The 19768-nt window shown below is 45.5% G+C and overlaps 1 protein-coding gene across 2 annotated transcripts in view; it reads right to left on the reverse strand.

The window, feature by feature from the left end:
* Positions 1-19768, reverse strand: part of ROR2 (receptor tyrosine kinase like orphan receptor 2) — a 216905-nt gene that overhangs the window by 24352 nt on the left and 172785 nt on the right. For both annotated transcript variants that reach the window (XR_005026703.2, XM_036894644.2), the window contains exons 3-4: positions 8283-8570; positions 7501-7531 (exon numbers count right to left, since the gene is read on the reverse strand). Coding sequence is in view for 1 of the 2 variants with exons in the window: in XM_036894644.2 (XP_036750539.2) it covers positions 7501-7531; positions 8283-8570 (319 nt within the window). In the remaining variant the exon portion in view is untranslated. The remainder of the gene's footprint in view (positions 1-7500; positions 7532-8282; positions 8571-19768) is intronic.

Raw genomic sequence — 19768 nt, forward strand, 5'->3', positions numbered from 1 at the left:
AAGTGAAGACAAGAAAACTTAGTGGGATCACTAACTGTGTTATCTCAAGCGCTAACATGACCCTGAACTAACACACACTGTCATCTGTGAGACTGTCTGGCCCAAACTGAGGAACATGTGCATACTCTCCAGTGTGTTTGGCCACTTTTTGCCTTTATCACATAATCTTAAATTGAATTACGTTTCTATCTTTTATTCAAGTGTTCTGTACTCTGGGATTTAAAGAAAGCTACATTTTCCAGAAAATAGAACCTAGCATAACAAGAAGTCATGGGGAAAAAAATCAGGTTGGCTTCTCTCCTCCTTCCAACTCAAGGTGACTAGGCTGGTGGTTTATTGGCTTTAACACCAAATGCTAATATCAGCCGTTGCCTGAGTTCATTTGCTTACCAACAGTAAGGCAGCTGGGTTTCTCTTGAAGTCATTTTTAATTACTGGCTGGTCAGTTGGCAGTTTCAGTATTTTTATAGTGCTATTTTCCTGTAATTAAGATAAAGTTTGAACTAGACTTAAGACAATTCCCCAAAAATAGCAGTATATGGAATTTGAAGTAGGAGATGGTTAAGTTCCATTTAGACACAGAGTGTGAGGTCTGGAGTCCGCTGTCAGGACATGCCCAATATGTAGCTGGATTTGGGGGCCTGGAGATGGAAGGTAAGTCAGACTGGGAGACTCATGAGCATTTAGGTAGAGAATGGCAGAAGCCTTGGGGTGACCTGCAGTTTGTGAAGTAAGAAAATAAGAGGGCTCAGTGCACAGCTCCAAGGGAGGTGATTTCCCAGAGGCCAATAATCAACATCACTTTTAATTGTCCAAAAAGACAATACACTTTCCTTAGGCAGGCACTTGTTCAAGCACACGATGTGTGCACACTCTGTCGGTGTGAGGTTGGCCCAGGACAGCAGCACAGGAAACATGGGAGCTAATGCTCCGGCTTCAGGGGGCACACACCGCTCCCCACCGTCATGTACTCCATCACCCCGCTACCCCATCACCCACCACCATGCCAACCCCAACCCCCTACCCCACTCTACTGCCCTGCTACTCCATTAGCATGCCACCCTACCATCATGACAGCCCACCGGGCTACCTTACTGGTATATGCATGGTTCTATAATCTTAAAAATGAACCACTTTTTAAAATGAAACCCACGCATGAAATGTGAGACACATGGCCTCACATTAATCCCCTTGCATTACCTAAACTGCTACCTGAATAAGCTGAAATAACCCTGTCTTTGAACCTACATACATGGAGACACAGTCTGTTCTGAAAGCTCTCTTCCCCATATATACTCCCTCTTCCCACCTTCAAATGGAAGGAAGGGACACAATGTTGGAATAGCAATAAATCTGTTAACCTCTGAGGGCTTCACCCCCGACTCTCCTCTACAAACACTACCCGAGGCCCACCACATGCCAGTATCCACGTGTGTGGATGTGTGAGGGCAGCAGCCAGCGACAGAGTGATGGGCTTGCTGGGTGAGTCACCCACACCGCTCACGGTCACGTTTCAGAACCTGCAGCAGCGAGTGCCAGCTCGGACTTGCTGTACCTGGGGATCAACCACAGCAGCATTACTGCTGGGACTCCAGCTGCAGGTACGGGGGAAACCCCATTGGGACTCCAGCTGTAGGTACTGGGGGAACCCCCACTGGGACTCCAGCTGCAGGCACAGGGGGAACCCCCACTGGGACTCCAGCTGCAGGCACGGGGGGAACCCCCACTGGGACTCCAGCTGCAGGTATGCGGGGAACCTCCACTGGGACTCCAGCTGCAGGCATGGGGGAAACCCCCACTGGGACTCCAGTTGCAGGCATGGGGGGAATCCCCACTGGGACACCAGCTGCAGGTATGCGGGGAACCTCCACTGGGACTCCAGCTGCAGGCATAGGGGGAACCCCCACTGGGACACCAGCTGCAGGTATGGGGGGAACCTCCACTGCGACTCCAGCTGCAGGCATGGGGGGAACCCCCACTGGGACTCCAGCTGCAGGTACGGGGGGACACCTGCAGACCAACAGTGAGGGCGCTCTCCAACAATGACCAGGACCCGAGTCACAGCACAGGATGAGCTGCAACATCCGGTGACAAAGCAGAACTTGTGGGCAGCTCTGCCTTAAGCCCACTGACTCTCCCTCTGTCTGTCTTCCGTTTAACTTCCAGACACAGCATGAAGGAGGTGGTGGTCAGTCTATGGAACAAAACCGCAGCCAATGGGGAGGGAAAGTCACAGACACCGCCAATGGGCCAGTGACTCAGGCCAGAGAAGGCCACCGGCCAGCACAAAGTTAGCAGATCGGTTCACCAACACATTAAAAGAATAACTCGCCCTGACCGAGTGGGTTTGGGTCTAGAACTGTAAAGTTATTCAATAACAGCAACTCTATTATGTAATAACATTAATATGTCAAAAGGAGAAAACCCACACAAGCACCTTCATATCTAAAAAAGTAGTTGCAAAAATCAAACTTCTTTGCAATTCCAGTAAAAGCATGAACTGACAAAATTCATATGGAAGAATTTCATATGAATGAAGGACTACGAGGCTAAGGGCCGTGTAGGCTGGCCCTGGACACTGAGTGCCCTGGCTCACTCCACTGTTTAAGTACCCAGCTATGGTGATATTTCCTACGGCAGCCGGGCTAACACACCTACTCCACTCCTGTGCCATTTCCCTAATTTAACTTGACCATTGCCTTCTGCTCTTCCTTATGTAACAGGAGCCCTGACAAATGGCACAGACCCATGACTTAAACAACGGACTGACTTCTCACTATTCACTGTCATGGAAGAGAGAGATCTCTGTGGCCTCTTCCTCTTTGTATAAGGACAACAGTCGTATCAGATAAGAATTTGGGGGGCTGGGACACAATTCTGTCCATAGCAGGTGAAAATCTTTCTCTACGCACAGCAAGATACGTTCTAAAGCCATACTGATAGAATAGTGTTATTATTCCAGGTACCAAAGCCACTGGAATAAAGTAGAAGCCTAGAAGATCCACATGTATGGAAATTTCACATATGACAGGATGATATTAAATTTAATGATTACAGATGGGGCAATTCATTAGGTGCTGTCCAGGCACCAGGCCACTGACATAGAAAAACAGTTAATACAATCCTAGATATTCTAGCATAAAAATCAATTATGGATGGAATAAAAACTATGTAAAAAGTTATATCTAGAATATACTTTAAAAATTATGCAAATCAGTAAGAATGAGACAAATATCCTTATGAAAAATGGACAAAATATAGTCTATTCTGGTTATTTGCAGTAGTTATTTTTTAATAGTCACCACAGACAATTAGCAAACACTGAGCCATTGCTCTTGGGGAAGTACAGAGATAGTCAGAGATAGTGTTCTGTAAGTCCGTGGTCATCCATTTGCACTAGCCAATCAATACAAAATCTGTTTTATGTGTGCCTCTATTTAAAGACATGTCATTTAATAATGTGCGCTGATGATTCATTACCATTGAGCTCATAGCCACCATGACTCACACCTGAAGGAAGCTTAGCTACTGAAGGCATGTCCTCCATAGGACACACCCCAACCTTCTGGAGCTTAGGAGCATGAGATGGCAATTCAGCTCTACACTTGGTGCCATTCCAAACAGCAAAATCACCAAGAAAAAGCCCCAACTGGAAACAGCACAAGAGCCTTGTTCACAGTAGGAGAGCTCCAACACGGGGAAAGGCCTGGCTGGGGACCTGTGCGTGGGTGGTGCACATTTTTCACTGCTCTGCACATGTCCACAAGTGACTGTGAAAACACCCCAGAGTCCTGACTTTGGGGTTACAAAGAAATTTCAGTGAGTAGAAGAATACTCAGGTATGGAATCCTCAAATGAAGAAGACAGACTGTATAGGAACAGGCAATTCAACAGCTATCAAACCAACAAAATACATTCAACTTCACTACTTACTGATGGGATCAAAGGTAAAACTACTATTTGACACTCAAGACATTCACAAAATTTTAAGTTCTGATATTACCACGTGCAAGAAAATGTAGGGAAATGACTTGTGCTTTGCTGGTGGGCTATGAATTCCACAGCCACTCTGGAGGGCAATCTGGCCACACCTGGCATAGGTGGGAGGTGCACGCCTTCAATTAGACTCCAGATGTCTGTCGCTGGGGGACTCTTGCCCACAAAGACAAAAAGACATGGACAGAAGTTCATGTGAGACAGTACATACTAGTGAAAAAAACCTAACTTTCACACACAGGGCACATGGATGATTACAGTGGGATTGACTCACAGAATGTTATATTGTATATTCATTAAAATGAGCATAACCTACACGAATTACCATGGACTACCAGGTTGGAAAATCCTTCTCACCAAACAAAAAAGACCATACCTATGTGCTATTTATAAGAGACCTACTTATTAAAACAGAACACAAAGTTGAAAAAAAGTGGTACAGCAATAGTAAAAAAAGCTCCTAGCAAATACAATTAAAAAGAAAGTAGGTGTAACAGCATTATTGTTCAGCAAAACTGAATTCAAACCAAGAAAAGCATAAAAGGGATGTAAAAACAAAAACAGAATGGACCACTTTCATGTGTCTTCACATGTCTACACCTATGAGGACAAGATACTTTCAGCAACACACTTAACACACGTGATCTAATACATGAATCAATTTATGTGTGACCATCAGAGCACACTTATTTAATTGAAACAACAGGAAATATTCACAAATGTGGACCATATCTAACTGGTCACAAAGAAAATCTCAACAAATTACCAAAAGTAAAATACATCCCAAATTCACTGATAAAATCAGAAAATAACACAAATTAAAAGCCTATGTGCCTGGGCAGAAAAAGATGTAGTCAAACTAGTATTCAGAGGATACTTTGTAGTTATAAACCATTTGTTTGAAAGTTTAAAATGACTGATAGAACTTACTTTTTCAAGAAGTTAGAATGACATAGAGATCACTTGAACCACTACACACACACCAGAATGGTTCAACTTATAAAGACTTGTGAGACCAAATGTTGTTGAGCAAGTGCAGGGACCTGCGGTAAGGGCGGAAAGCAGCCCAGCCACCTTCGGGAAAGGTCTGGTATTTCTTACAAAACTCAGCACGTGAACGCTCCCCTAAGCCAGCAATTCTACTCCTACAAATTCATACCCAACAGAAATGAAAGTATGTCTGCAAAAAACTGGTATGAGAATATCCAAAGTAGCTTATTCATACTAGTCAACAGACACAATCTGCTCATGTGTCCATCAACAAAACAAATAAACCAACTGGTAGAGTCATACAACGGAACACTATTCCACAGTAAAACGCTGTGACCCACTGATACACATGCAACATAGACGAGTCTGGAAACATTATGCTAAGTGAAGGAAGGCAGGCTTCAGTGGCTTTGTGCTGTAGGATATCATTTCTATGAAGTTCTAAGACATGCAAAATAGTCCATGGCAGAGCAAAATCAGAACAGTGGTTGCCTGGAGAGGAGGGGAGTTGACTAGGAAGCTTAATGATGGAACTTTCTTGAATGATAGGATGTTCTGTGCCTGGAGAGGGGTTTGGGTTGCTGAGGTTTTTGCATCTCTTGGACTTTATTGATGGAATATTAAAATTTGTGCATTTCATTGCATGCAAGTTTTGATCCAGAAAGAAGAAAACAAGAGCCCACAGAGAGTGAGCCCTTTAATGATTCCCATGCTGAAATACTTCAGGCTAAGTGTACAGATACAGGCAATTTATTGTGAAATGCATCAGAAAAGTAAGATGGACCGATGTGCAGAGACAGATGGTAAGATAAACAGTGAAGTGAGCACAGAAGAATGTGAACGGTGGGGTCTACTTGGTAGGTGTGTTACTGGATGTGCTCACCATAAAATTCCTTCCACTTTCCCGTATCTTTGAAATTTTTCATAATAAAAATATTAGGAAAAAAAGAACATCTCAAAGCAGAAAAAAGGGGTCTTTGATAGGACAATTCAATTTAGACATTAATTTTCACCCAATTTATCTCAAAACTCATTGTAATTCCAATCAAAATACCATCAGAATTTTTCACGGAAATTAGGATCTCTGACAAGACACAACATAGAAACCCACATGGTAATTATTGACAAAGGACAGAAAATTTTAGTTTCTATAACATCAAGAAATAAGACCTAAATAATTGTTGGAAATCATTAGGAGATGAGGCTTGCAAGGGCAGTGGGCCAGGGCCATGATGAGACAGCTGGCAGAGCGGCCACCAGTGCCGGGACCAGAGGCCCCTGCTGATGGGGCCAGAATAAAGCTGTGGGTGCCCATTTCCTCCCTCAGAGCAGCAGGACAAACAGATGGAAATCCCTGGGAAGAGGAGGAAACACAGGCCTCTCGGGCTGTGGCAGGGAAGGGACGTGCACACACACACCCGCCCCTGGCAGGCTGGCTATGGAGGTGCCTCCTGAGCTCCTGCACAGCCCACCCTTCAGACACCCCCAGTAGGAGAACTGTCTCAGGAGCAGACAGGGAGGCCCCTGCAGATGAGGGAAAGAAGAAATCCCCTTACCAAGGGCACAGTCTCTGGACAGAGACCAGCATGGAATTTAAGCCACAGTGACACACGTGTAATTAAACATGCTAAGTATAGCATTGCTTATGTAAACAAGTGAGTAAGATGAGCTGACGTATCTCCCGGGTACATATCCGTGCTGACTGGGGAGGAAGGCCCTGGTCTGGCACATCCACATGCAACGGAGGGTCCTGGGGCACAGGTGGACAGGTGGGGTCGACAGACTTCCACTTTACCAGAGCCACCCAAATTATTTACAGGGATGGCCCATGTAATCCAATTGAAAATAAGACAAATGTAAAAATACTGTTACATATTTGTATAAAATCTAAATATGTAAATATATTTGATATCTATATGCTTCAAAAATTACAACTAAATGTTATTTACAATATACTATATATATTTCTATTATATAATACCTATAGAAATTACATAAAAGGAGTTATATTAGAAATTACATAAGATATAAAAGAAAAGAATACAATAGTTTGACTTTCGAAAAGACTTACACCTTTTCAGAGGTCAGAGACCCGCCTGTGGTGGAGGCTGCCCCGAGGCCCGATTACAGAAGGGGTTACAGAGGCAATCAATCACAGAGTGCTGGGGTTTCAGTAAACTGCCTCCCTCTTTCCAAAAGGGCTTGGAGGCCAGGGTCCTAGTGGCCCCGGCAAGCCGGTCTATGAGCTTACACTCTTTTCAGTGGCCCCGCAGGGTCACCGTTCCTTAAAGGAGAGAACACTTAGTTTTCAGGACATGTTTCCCCTGACACTAAACATGGGAAATGTAATCATCTTCCAGCCCAAAGCCAGCACCCTCCCATCCTTGTGGGAAGTCCAGCCAACTTCTAGCAACTTTGGCAAAGACATGCATTTGCTGGATTTAAAACCTGGATTCTTACATAAAGGAAACCCTCAGAAAATGAGAAAATGGCTTGAGGAAAATAGATACTTACTGAAAGTTATGATTTGGGCTGTGTGTTGGCCCTAAAAAGAAAAAGGCATGTTAAGAATATTTCATGATTTGGAATAAACCTTTTTTCCAATCCAGCAATGGAGAAGGCGGCCGCAGTCCAGGGCGCTCATTTGTGGTGAGCTGTCCCGGGGCCCAGCTCTGGCCCTGCCCATAATCATAAGCCAGGGACAGGGAAGCCACAGAGAACCAACGTTTGGAGATGTTTCTGGGGTTCTGTGGCCTTTCCTCCCTCCCCTCATCTAACCTTGATTCACAAGCTCTATTTTACTGATTGGTGACAGAATGGCTGGGCAGTGAGGGGACCTTCTCACTGCGATGAAAGGGGACACATTCCTCCCCACCGTTCATTCTGCCCCCACCTGTGACTAGCACCTGGATGCAGAACTGTCAGCACGCTCTGCTCTCCTCACTCCCCTCGGCTGGCCCAGGCTCCTGTGGGCGGTTGGGTGCCTCGTCAGGGCCCCAGGGCCATCCTGCCCTGTGCAGACAGCAGGCAGCCTCCCCCAAACCTCGAGGCTCCCCTTTGTGTCTGGGCTGGTTTTCCACACTCCAGGTTTACAGAGCACCACGGGTATCTATTCCCTTCTGTTACTAGTAAACGGGTAGCAGTCTAACCCGGGACTTGGTGCTCAATGGGAGAGACCTCGGGGGAGCGTTTTGCTCATTTCCTTTCCGCTGCCTCGTTCAAACTGCCACCCATCTCCTGCTGGGGGTGTGAACCTTCCTACAGGGTCACCGACACTCCTGGAGTCCCCGACTCACCAAGCCGCACAAACAGGACTCCGGTGGCGGTGATGGTCTTCACCCCGTTGGTGGCCACACACTGGTAGTAGCCAGTGTCCGTCGTGTCCAGGTCCTGGATGCGCAGCCGAGAGCCATACTCTGTCTTGCGGATAATGACCCGGCGCGGCTCCTGCACCACGGGGGCGTCGTTCTTCAGCCACCGCACGCTGGGCGGCGGGTTTCCGGCCACCTTGCAGTGCAGAATTGCTGTTTGGCCTTGGACTATGGTGATATTGTTTACTGGCTCCAGAAAATTCAGAAAGTAACCTGCAAAGGAGGAGGTCACAGAAGAGCAGAGCTCAGCGGCGGCTGGAAGAAGGGGCTGTGGGGGCGCCTTGTGCGGACCGCCTGGAGGGTTTCCCTTTTCTCCCCCACATGGTCAGGCCATTCTGTTACAGTGGCACTTACGTCCTAGAATGATGCCAAGAACCCTGATTAGCAGATACAGAACCCCTGTTGCCTGCAGGTTCCTACGGGCCTCTGGTCACACACAGCATTTCTGTCAACAGATCCAGGCACAGCCTCAAGTTGTGTGTGTGTTTAAAGACACCTAGTTTAATGTGTACTGTCGGTTCATGAACATGGAGCTCACAAACCCAGACAGCACTTCAGCTCCATGACTGGCATTTTAAACAGCAAAGTCACTAAGTGAGAAAACATAGGCCTACACAGGCTGCAAGGACAGTTGTCTGCAGTTTGAGCGAAGCAGTAAGGAAGAAACTCAGCTGTGCCTCCGGCAATTCAAAACGTCAGTGTTGAGCACATCTGCAAATGATCGCAGAAGCGCTGTGGACACTGGCGGGGGTTACAAATATGACCAGGGGAGCAGGCGAACGTGCAAACATGGACCCTGCAAACATCGGGGCCAACTGCTCTTCTCCCTGCAGCACTGCCTAGTCTAGGCTCGTCTCACTATCCCGGGAAGTAAATCCACGCTCAGGACGTCCATCCTCCCTCCCACAATGCCACAAGCCGCAACAAGGAGAGGTGGAGAGAAACGCCCTGAAGCAGGTGAATCACGGGCCTGCCGGGTGGGGGCGCGCGGGGGCGGCAGAGCAGGAGGCTCCAGTCGGGAGCAGGAGGAAGCCAGTGGGCAGAGCGGGCCCAGCAGTCCCTGGACCCGGAGTGAGCAGGCCTGGAGTTTGATCTGCTCCAGGATGCGTGGCCAGTTCAACCCCGGCAGGAGTCTCCGCTGAGGCAAACCCCAGGGGCACGGGAGGAAGTCGGGATCGAGGAAGAGAGTGGATGTGGGGGGGTGCAGTGTGTGTGGTGTATGTCAGGGACTCGGAGCTCCTCTCCATCAAGATGAACCTGCATGCTAAAATTCCATTAACACATTAAAAAATCATCATCAGATGAATTCACTCTAGATAAAACCAGGTTACAGCAATATGCAAATGACAACAGAATATATACACCTTCTGAAACTTACAGCTTGATTTCTGGTTGGTACCTATTTTTTTTTTTAAATGAAGTTAACAGGATGAAAGATTGCATATATCCGTTATGACTGACTGACTGACTGACTGACTGACTGACTGGGTGAAAAGTTACGAGACTTCTAGTGGCCCCGCGGAGAGTTCCAAATGGTGGGTGAGGCCCCTAGATGCCGGGTGGTGGAAGGCAGCTGAGTGGGTGGGAGACTGTGGATTTGGAGAATGCAGTTTTCCTCCACAAGGGAGCATGGATAGAGATCTGTCTGGACACGTGTTACTAATATTTTTTATTAAAGTACTGATATATATAATCTTATGAAGGTTTCACATAAGCAACATTGTGGTTAAAACATTCACCCATATTATCAAGTCCACCCCATACTCCATTGCAGTCACTGTCCATCAGCGTAATAAGATGCTATAGACTCATTACTTGTTTTCTCTGTGCTATACCTCCTTCCCCATGTTCCCTACATTATGTGTGTTAATCATAATGTCCTTTAATCCTCTTCTCCCTCTCTCCCCACCTAACCTCCCCCACCCCTCCCTTTGGTAGCTGCTAGTCCCTTCTTTAGAGTCTGGGAGTCTGCTGCTGTTTTGTTCCTTCAGTTTTGCTTTGTTTTATACTCCACAAATGAGTGAAGTCATTTTGACTTGTCCTTCTCCACCTGGCTTATTTCACTGAGCATAATACCCTCTAGCTCCATCCATGTTGTTGCAAATGGTAGGATTTTTTTCCTTTTTATAGCTGAATAATATTCCATTGTGTACACGTACCACATCTTCTTTATCCATTCATCTACTGATAGACACATAGGTTGCTTCCATATCTTGCCTATTGTAAATAGTGCTGCCATAAACATAGGGGTGCATATATGTCTTTTTGAATCAGGGATCTTGTTTTATTGGGTAAATTCCTATAAGTGGAATTACTTTGTCAAACATATTTTTATCTTTAGTTTTTTGAGGAACCTCTATACCATTGGTTTGAGGAACCAAACCATTGCTTTCCACAATGGTTGAACTAATTTACATTCCCACCAGCAGTGTAGGAGGGTTCCCCTTTCTTCGCATCCTTGCCAGCATTTGTTGTTCCTTGTCTTTTGGATGATGGCCATCCTAACTGGTGTGAGATGATATCTCATTGTGGTTTTAATTTGCATTTCTCTGATGATTAGTGATGTGGAGCATCTTTTCATGTGCCTGTTGGCCATCTGAATTTCTTCTTTGGAGAAGTGTCTGTTCAGGTCCTCCACCCATTTTCTAATCAGGTTACTTGTTTTTTGGGTGTTGAGGCATTTGTATATTTTGGACATTAACCCCTTATCAGATGAATTGTTTATGAATATATTATCCCATACTGTAGGATGCCTTTTTGTTCTGATGGTGTTCTTTGCTGTACAGAAGCTTTTTAGTTTAATGTAGTCTCACTTGTTCATTTTGCTTTTGTTTCCCTTGCCCGAGGAGATGTGTTCAGGAAAAATTTGCTCATGTTTATATTCAAAAGATTTTTGCCTATGTTTTCTTCTAAGAGTTTTATGGTTTCATGACTTACATTTTACATTCACATCTTTGATCCATTTTGAGTTTACTTTTGTATATGGAGTTAGACAACAATCTAGTTTCATTCTCTTACATGTAGCTGTACAGTTTTGCTAACATCAGTTGTTGAAGAGGCTGTCATTCCCCCATTGTATATCCATGGCTCCGTTATCATATATTAGTTGACCATATATGCTTGGGTTTGTATCTGGGCTCTCTATTCTGTTCCACTGGTCTATGGGTTCTGTTCTGCCAGTACCCAATTGTCTTGATTACTATGGCTTTGTAGTAGAGCTTGAAGTTGGGGAGCATAATCACCCCAGCTTTGTTCTTCCTTCTCAGGGTTGCTTTGGCTATTTGCGGTCTTTTGTGGCTCCATATGAATTTTAGAACTATTTGTTCTAGTTCATTGAAGAATGCTGTTGGTATTTTGATAGGGATTGCACTGAATCTGTAGATTGCTTTAGGCAGGATGGCCATTTTGACAAAATTAAGTCTTCCTATCCATAAGCACAGGATAGATTTCCATTTATTGGTGTCTTCTTTAACTTCTCTCATGAGCGTCTTCACATGTCACTAAGTAGCACTGGTTATGATGTATGGTTATAGGTAACAAACCCCTTAGGTTCTACCTGGATTCTCTCCTAGCCAACCCTCCCTCAACACCCTGAATTAAGTTGTAGAAGAGAATTCTCATGGGTGACACAAAGCTGGAGGTAGCTGGCATGCCAATGACAACCCCGGAGAAGACGGGCTGTGTCCAGCAGGGTGGCATCTGGATGTACGCTCTTCATTAACCTCACCGCAAAGTTTAGCTTGGGGAGACCCACATTCCTGAGCCTCCCACACTAGACCCTGTGTCTCCAGTTCAAAGTCCAATCTGGTTTGATGGTCTGAAGCAGTTACTTTGATGGGATCTGGCAGACACATTGTTTCACTGTGTTCTGGGCAGAGCCCATCTTAATCAGAGGGTTTCCTTCCAAGTACTCGCAAGCTGCTTAATATTCAAATACTTCCTTCAGGTCTCATTAACACTAAGTGCATGGTAGGACACATAAAAGAGTCATCAAATCATAATTTAAAACAGCAAATGACATATTAAAGTCACAATGATCTCTTCTGCTTAGCATAAACTAAAAAATAATTCTCATCTCTCCACTAACCAAGCCATGGCTTCTGGGCGGATACATGCAACTGCCATCCTATAAAGGCAGAAGGCAAGGGTCTGTGTCTCTGAGCTGACTAGCAAAGGTGTACAAGGAGCAGGCCCAGGGTTCTGATGGCTGGGGCCCAGTGGTCACTGTGTGCTCTCATGTCACCCATCTGGGGGCTGGCTGAGAGCAGTTCTGCCCCCCCTACCTTCCTTCTTAGGGCATCTACATACATCAGCATGGAACATCTCTAATGATGGCCTAAAGCTCTTAAAAACTACAGAATGATCTTCGAAATGGAAAAACCATTTGTCTAGGGAGAGTGGAGAGTACTCAAAATATAAAGTTAAAGAGACCATTCCTTTTGTACAGCCTAGAAGGAAACGTGGGGAGAACCCAGGCCTGCACAGTCAGAACAGACCCTCAGAATGGACTTCTTTTCAAGAATATCTTTTTTACATAGAATCGGGAAGGAAACATGGAATTCTTCATTCTGCCAGCCAATAGCTCCTCCTACACCCTTGACCAACACACTGACCACTGTTCGTCTTTCTGTGTCCCCCAAGAGGACTCTGTTCTGTGGGTGCAGAGCAGGAGGACGAGCTTCTGCCTGCTCTGCCCTCCATGTGGATAAGGAGAGCTCGGTGCTAACCCTCATCCCCCAGGTGGGATGCTGTGAAACCATCTCCTGGAGGCACAACTCGGGTTAATGCCAGGATGGAGCCAGTATTTCCTGTTCAGATGCTTTTGTAACAACAGCGAACATGAAGAAATCCACATGTGCTTAAGTCCAGCACCATGTATCGTTGGTTCACTCATTAAAAAACTCTTCACTCCACTTATATGAAACACCCAAGAACAGGTAAATCTACAGAAACAGGAAACAGATTAGTGGCGGCTGCCAGAGGCAAGGGTGGGGAAATCAGGGAGTGGCCCTCACTGGGGGCAGTCTCCCTGTGGGGTGATGGAAATCTCTGGAACTACAGATGGTGATGGTCACACAACATTACAGATGCAGCCCTGGGGTCAGGAAATGCCCCCTGAGGAGGGATGGGCAAGGCGAGGCCTGGTGGACAAACCAGGTAAGAACAGGGGGTGGCTGGGGGCGGTATCACGTAAAGGGCAGGGGCCACTGTGTTGAAATCGTCCTTCCCAGGGCGCTGGCTACCACTCCCAGCTTTGCCCGGAGCCCGGGGGGAGGCCTCTGCTCACCTGCTCCAAGCCAGTTCATCTGGATCCTCTTCACTTTCAACTAGATGAACATTCACCCCAGCAGCCACACCGCCCTCGCTTTACAGCAAACAAAGGAGAATCTACAGAAGTTGACCAATTCTCTCCTCCATCCTACACCATCTACGCCAGGGGGCCTCAGCTCTCTTCACGATGGGTCTCTGAAGCTTATAAAAAGGTCTGCCTGCGCCCCAGGGCAGCAACCCCGGGGGCCCAGGCAATGGCATGTGTCAACAGCTCCAGGTGTGCAGCCGGGCCGAGGAACCCTGCTCTAAAGGGCTGAGGAGAAGGGAAAGCTGTGGTCTCAGTGGACCAACTCCATCTAAGGAGGAGCTTAAGAGCACCAGAAACAACAGAGGAAGCATCAACGGAGAGGAGTACCAGGACAAGACAGAAGGTCCCTAATGGCCAGCAGTGGTACCGGGGAGGTCCTGCCTGCAGTGGCTCAGACCAGGCCCATCCGGCTGGGAGGGACAGGGCAGAATCTCCACAGATGGCACCATGTGCCTCCTTCACACTCTAATGGAAGAACAGAGAGACCAAAATCATAGGTCAGTAACATGGAAACTTGATACATTCACAGCGCCCTCCCTAGGTAAGTAAGACTGAGTTTCTAGAAGAAAACAGGACACACAACAGAGAAAAGCTAGTTTATTCCCCAGGTATCCACACTTCTGGAATTTTCTCTACCCTTATCACACTCTTCCCCACTGGCATGTGGGGGACAGAAGGGTCCGTTGTGCTTCCTAAGACACACCCAGCTACCCCTCCTTGTGCAGTCAGCCTGGAACACCCCGTCCTCACATCCATGCTGCTTCTACAGGGTCAGGCCTCTGTCGAGGCTGCCTCCAGAGGTGTACCCTTGGCTGCTGCACCCCAACAACTTGGCTCATTTCTCACCCTGCCTCACACTCCACTGACTTGCACCTGCTGTTACAGCAATGTCACATTTGTTAAATTAGGAAGACTGAAATATGCTTTGACATCAATAACCATTGTTACCATTTGAGGCAACCTTCTCAATTTCACGGCTAGTTTTCTCCCAGATTTAATTTAGAATCATCCTGATAAGCGCCATCTAAAAACTGGATTGTTGATAAGAGAGAACTGCATTTATAGATGATCTGTCTGAAACTGCCCTCTTGACAATATTGAGCAAGTGTGATCTGTGTCTTGATTGCAGACCTCCTCATCTATTCAGAAAAGCTTTTATCACTTTCTTCATGCAAATCTTCACATTTCTTTTTAAGTGGTTTTCCAGATGCTTCATACTTTTCCTTACTACTGTGTGAATTGATTTTATTTCTATCTAAACGGTTTAAGGCTTATAAGAAAACGATTAGATTTCTATGTATTTTGTACTCATTTCCTATGGCTTCTATAACACATTAGCACAAACTTAGTGACATACAACACAAGTTTATTACCTTACAGGTCAGAAGTCCTAAATCAAGGTGTCTGCTGGGCTACATTCCTTCTGGAGGCTCTGAGAGGCTCCCTTCCCGCCCTTCCTGGCTTCTGGGGGCTGCCGCTTGCTCAGGCTGGTGACCCTTCCCGGCATCACTCCAACCTCTGCAGCAACAGCTCCAGCTAGCGCCTCTGACCAGCTGCCTCCCTTTTATAAGGACCTCTGGGATTACAGTGTCCACCTAGATCATCCTCACGTCCCATCTCAAAATCCTTCACCTTATCCCAGCTGCAAATCCCTGTGCCTTGAAAAGTGATGCATTCACAGGTTCTGAGGAGCAGGACGTGGACATCTTTGGGGGCCATTATTCCAGCCACCATGCTCATTTTCCTTTTATCTTGACACTTTACTGAGCCATATTATTCTGTCTCTGAGTTGATTGTATTGGATTTTCTATGTCTGGGTCTTCTAGGAAGAAGTCATCTTGCTCAAATAACAGTTAACAGAGCCTTCTTGCTTTCAAAATTCACCCTGCTTGTATCTGTCTCTTCTGCCTAATTGTTCTTTTCAATATTAGTGTTTTTTAACAGTTTTTACTACTGAAATAGGACACACAGAAAAATATGGGTACTGATAAAATATAGACACCCATGTACACAACATCAAGACTTTGTCCTAACATTTTAGTATATTTGAATTAGAACACTTAAGAAAATTAAACATTCCAGCACACAGCTAATGTCCAAACTGCCCTCACTTCTCCCTTACTCTCTGGAGAACTGGCATACACTATTCCAACACATATTGGTATTGTTTTATATTTTTAGAATATTTCCCTGAAATTTTCGTCTTTGCTAGTTGTTGTTCTATGCCCCCCTGGAAGTCAGCTTGGGATGTTTCTTTGTCGATATCATTCATTTATTTTGCTTATTGTATAATATTCCACTGTACAAACCACAATTTCTTTATCCTTTCCTCAACTGAGGGGCAGTAAGTCTTCCCCTGCATTTTTGCTAGTATGGTGTTTAATTATCTCCAGATTCATGTCTCATCCTGCACATGTGCAAGAAGTCCTTGAAAGCACATCCCTGGGTGCAGAAGTGGTACATCACAGGACCTTGAACTCTTTCGTTTGTCTAGGTCTCAAGAGTGCTGGGAACCATTTGTGCTCCAGGATCGTATCTGAGTGGGAGTGTTTCCCCCACGACTCTGTCAACATCGGGTACTGAGGGGCTTTAAAATGTCTGACAACAATCTGAAGGACATGAAGGAGTACTATTGTTTTAATTTGCACCTTAAGAATTCCCTGTGAGCTTGAGTGTCTTTTGACAGGTTTATTGGCCGATGGGGGTTCTCCTGTAGCTGTCTGTTCAAATCTTTGTACTGTTGCTGATCTACTAACTTCTGCAGTTAATGAGTTTCCTTTTTCCTTTTCTAATATATGCATTAAATGTAAACATTCCCTTCAACTTCTTTAGCCATCCAATAAATTATTTTTGGTCAGACCCAAATATCTTATAATTTACTTTTTAATGTTTAAAATTTCAGCAACATGTTATTATTATAAGTGTGTCTTAATTTCACCATTGTCATAGAACACGGCCAACATGAGGGTGACTGTTTAATACTGTGGAGATTCACTCTGTCGCCTAGCATAGTCAGTTCCTGTAAATATTCCACATTTGATGGGTAAGAATGTGTTTTCTCTAACTGCTTTGTGCTGGGGTTTCTATATACCCATTAGATAAAGCTTGTCAAGTTTGTTCAAATTTTTAATTTGCCCATTCTGTTGCCCATAATCTGTTCATCGAATTAGTTTCAATGACATATGTGTTCATTGGTTCTGTATTTGTCAAATGGCTATTAGTAATTCCATCAGGTTGTGTTTAAATATTGGAAACTATGTTACTGGGTGCAATAAACTTCGAGTTAATTACATCACCAAGTCCTATCTCACCACGTAAGGCTTTTGTCTAAAGACCATTTTGTCTGATATTAATGTAGCTGCCTCAGGGTACTAGGTTAATCTAGTTTTACTTTATATTTTTAATTTTTTAAATATTTTTTTATGATTACACAGTAGACATGAATCCAAAAACAATATATAATTTAACATGCTAATTGAGGAGTCTATATACTTTATAATCTGAGTTTTTTAACTGGCGAGTTCAGTTCTAACAATGTTTTTATTCTGTGCTTTAATTCCCCTTTTCTATTTCCTCTGGATTTTTTCTTTATTCATCACTTCTCCCTTTATTTGTTTTAAAGTTTTGCTTAAGCAGCTAACTTAACTACTTTTCATAGGTAAAATCCCCAGACGCAAGCACCTTGGAACGCCGTGAGCTGCCATCACACAGCCAACCACCATGGATTCGGGGTCACTGCTTCCTGGTGTTTTGGCACAGCCTGTTTTGAAGCCTCAGTGGTTATTATTGTTGGTGACTTTTACTATCAGAGTTTCTTTAGGTTTGCCAACCTGCCTACCAAGTTTTTCGGCCCTGCTCACACTCATTCCTTCCTTCCTGGCTCAGCCGAGCTCATCCTGAGTGCCGTTTGCTCTCTGGGTAAAGGAATGTGGTTGTCACCGCTCTAGCTCTTGGTCCAAAAACTACCCATTTCACACTGGAGTAAGTTTAGCTGGGTACAGAATTCTAGCCTGGCAGTCACACTTCTGTGGTTCTTGTTCCTTTGCAGGTAATTTGACCTTTCTTAGGTACCCTTCATATTTTTCCCTTTGTCTTTGCCATTCCAAGACCACCAACTGTGAATTTATTTTTATTTTAGCCTCAGTGGACTTAGTGCCATCCCCAACACCTGAGGACTCATGCCTTCCATAAATTCTGCAAAATTCTCTACCAATAAATATCTCATGAAATATTGCCTCTCCCTTCTCCCTATTTGAAGCCTCTTTCTAGATACAGGCTGAGCTTCCATGTGGATTCCCTCATGCTCTTCACTGACTCTGATATTCCCATCCTTCTTTCCTCTTTGGCTCTGCACCTCAACCTGGCCATCACATCACTCACTTCAGTGACTATTATTTTTCATTTCTAGAAGGTCTCTGGTTCCTTTTCAAACCCACCACTGTCCTTTTCCTTTGTCTTTGCTCCTTTGGCCTCACTGTTTAGTAACTCAGCACTCCTCCTGAGGCTCTCATTTGTCATTTTTTCAATGTAGGGCTGGTTTTTCTGCAGGAATCCCCTGAGGACTGCGTTCCTGCCACAGGTGGGGCCAAGTTTTCAGGTGAACTCCTGGGCTTGGGATTCCCCACAACATTCTGATACTGTAAACTTGGTTTCTGGAGGTGTGAGTCCCAGTTTAATTTCTCATGGGAAAGCAGTCTATGCTTCCCATCTCGAGCAGGATTGAGGCCAGCCCTCTTCCATCTCCCTAGGCTGATGGGTGAGAATCACCCCACCCCAGGACTACCTCCCGTCAGGCTCCTAGCTTGTTGCGGGAGGCTTAGGCACAACACCCTAGTTCTCTGGACCGCATGGGTCCCCTTCTGGCTTAACGTTGAAACCCCAGGCTCCTGATGCAACGGAGCCTCACAGAACAATAGCTGGGGCAGGGATGACTTTCCACAGGCTGTATATGGGGACAAGAAATGTAAATTCCCTCATTTTTCTAACATCAAACTTCATTTTTGTCTCAACCCCCTATATTTCTCTGGATTGAAGAAAACGTAATATATGCAATTCCAAGAGAAATCAGTGACTTTATGGTACTTATTTATTTCACATAATCTCTGTGTTTCCCTGCCCCTGGGTATTCTCCCCAGCATAGCATTTATGTCTAGGGGCTGCTCCAGCATCTGTGCAGCAGAGGATTTGATTATCTGCATATGTCCTTTGCCTGCACCAGTTTTTGCCAAGGTGCCCACGTCTTATAGGTTCTCCTTCTACTCTGGACCCACAGATGCATGCACATCAGCTGCACAGCCATGTAGTGACACCCCCTTTCACTACGGGGGAGCCCATGACACAACTGCATGACCCCTGCAGAATCCAAACTTTGTCTTGAAAAAACTTTCTCCCAGGAACCCTGGGCCATTGCCTAAGTCTGCAGATGGTGTGGCGCCACCTCGAATGGGTCCTGCTCTGGCAGCCCAGGGCTGCCACACTTCTGCCTACATTCTAGTTCTGGCTCCTGGGCATTTCTCCACCTCTCCTGCCAATTGACCGGAGCATTCACATCTTTTACTAATACGTAATTGAGCACTTGCATGTAATTTAAGTGGGAAGGTGGCTGAGTTAGTTGGGCCTGCTATTTTGACTTTCATTAATTCTCTGGAGGCCAAAATGAAGGCTGGGAAGTTCTCTGAAGATGAAGCACAATGCTGCTTTCCCCCTTAGGGTTTAGTTCACAGGCAGCAATGTAACCTCTTGGCTTCATTTCATTATGTGCAAAATATGGGGGCCGGTACCAACGAGTGCTCGGCTCTCCCCAGCTCGTACGGCTCCCTTTAGTGAACCTCTCCAGACACGACTGGACGGGGCAGGGGGCCTAGGCATGAGCGGCTGAGAAACCAGCAAGCTGGGCTCTGTCACACGTCATGGTAGAGAGAACAGACAGCTTCCCCTTTAATTCTGCAAGAGGGGTCCCCTCCCCACAGCAGGGTAGCCTTAATGACTAATGCTAATGGATTCCATCCCCCACTGCCCAGCCGGCTCCGGCTCACCCCTAAACTCCAGACAG

Source organism: Manis pentadactyla, chromosome 3 (genome assembly GCF_030020395.1).
Source record: "Manis pentadactyla isolate mManPen7 chromosome 3, mManPen7.hap1, whole genome shotgun sequence".
In the NCBI taxonomy this organism is placed as follows: Eukaryota; Metazoa; Chordata; class Mammalia; order Pholidota; family Manidae; genus Manis; species Manis pentadactyla.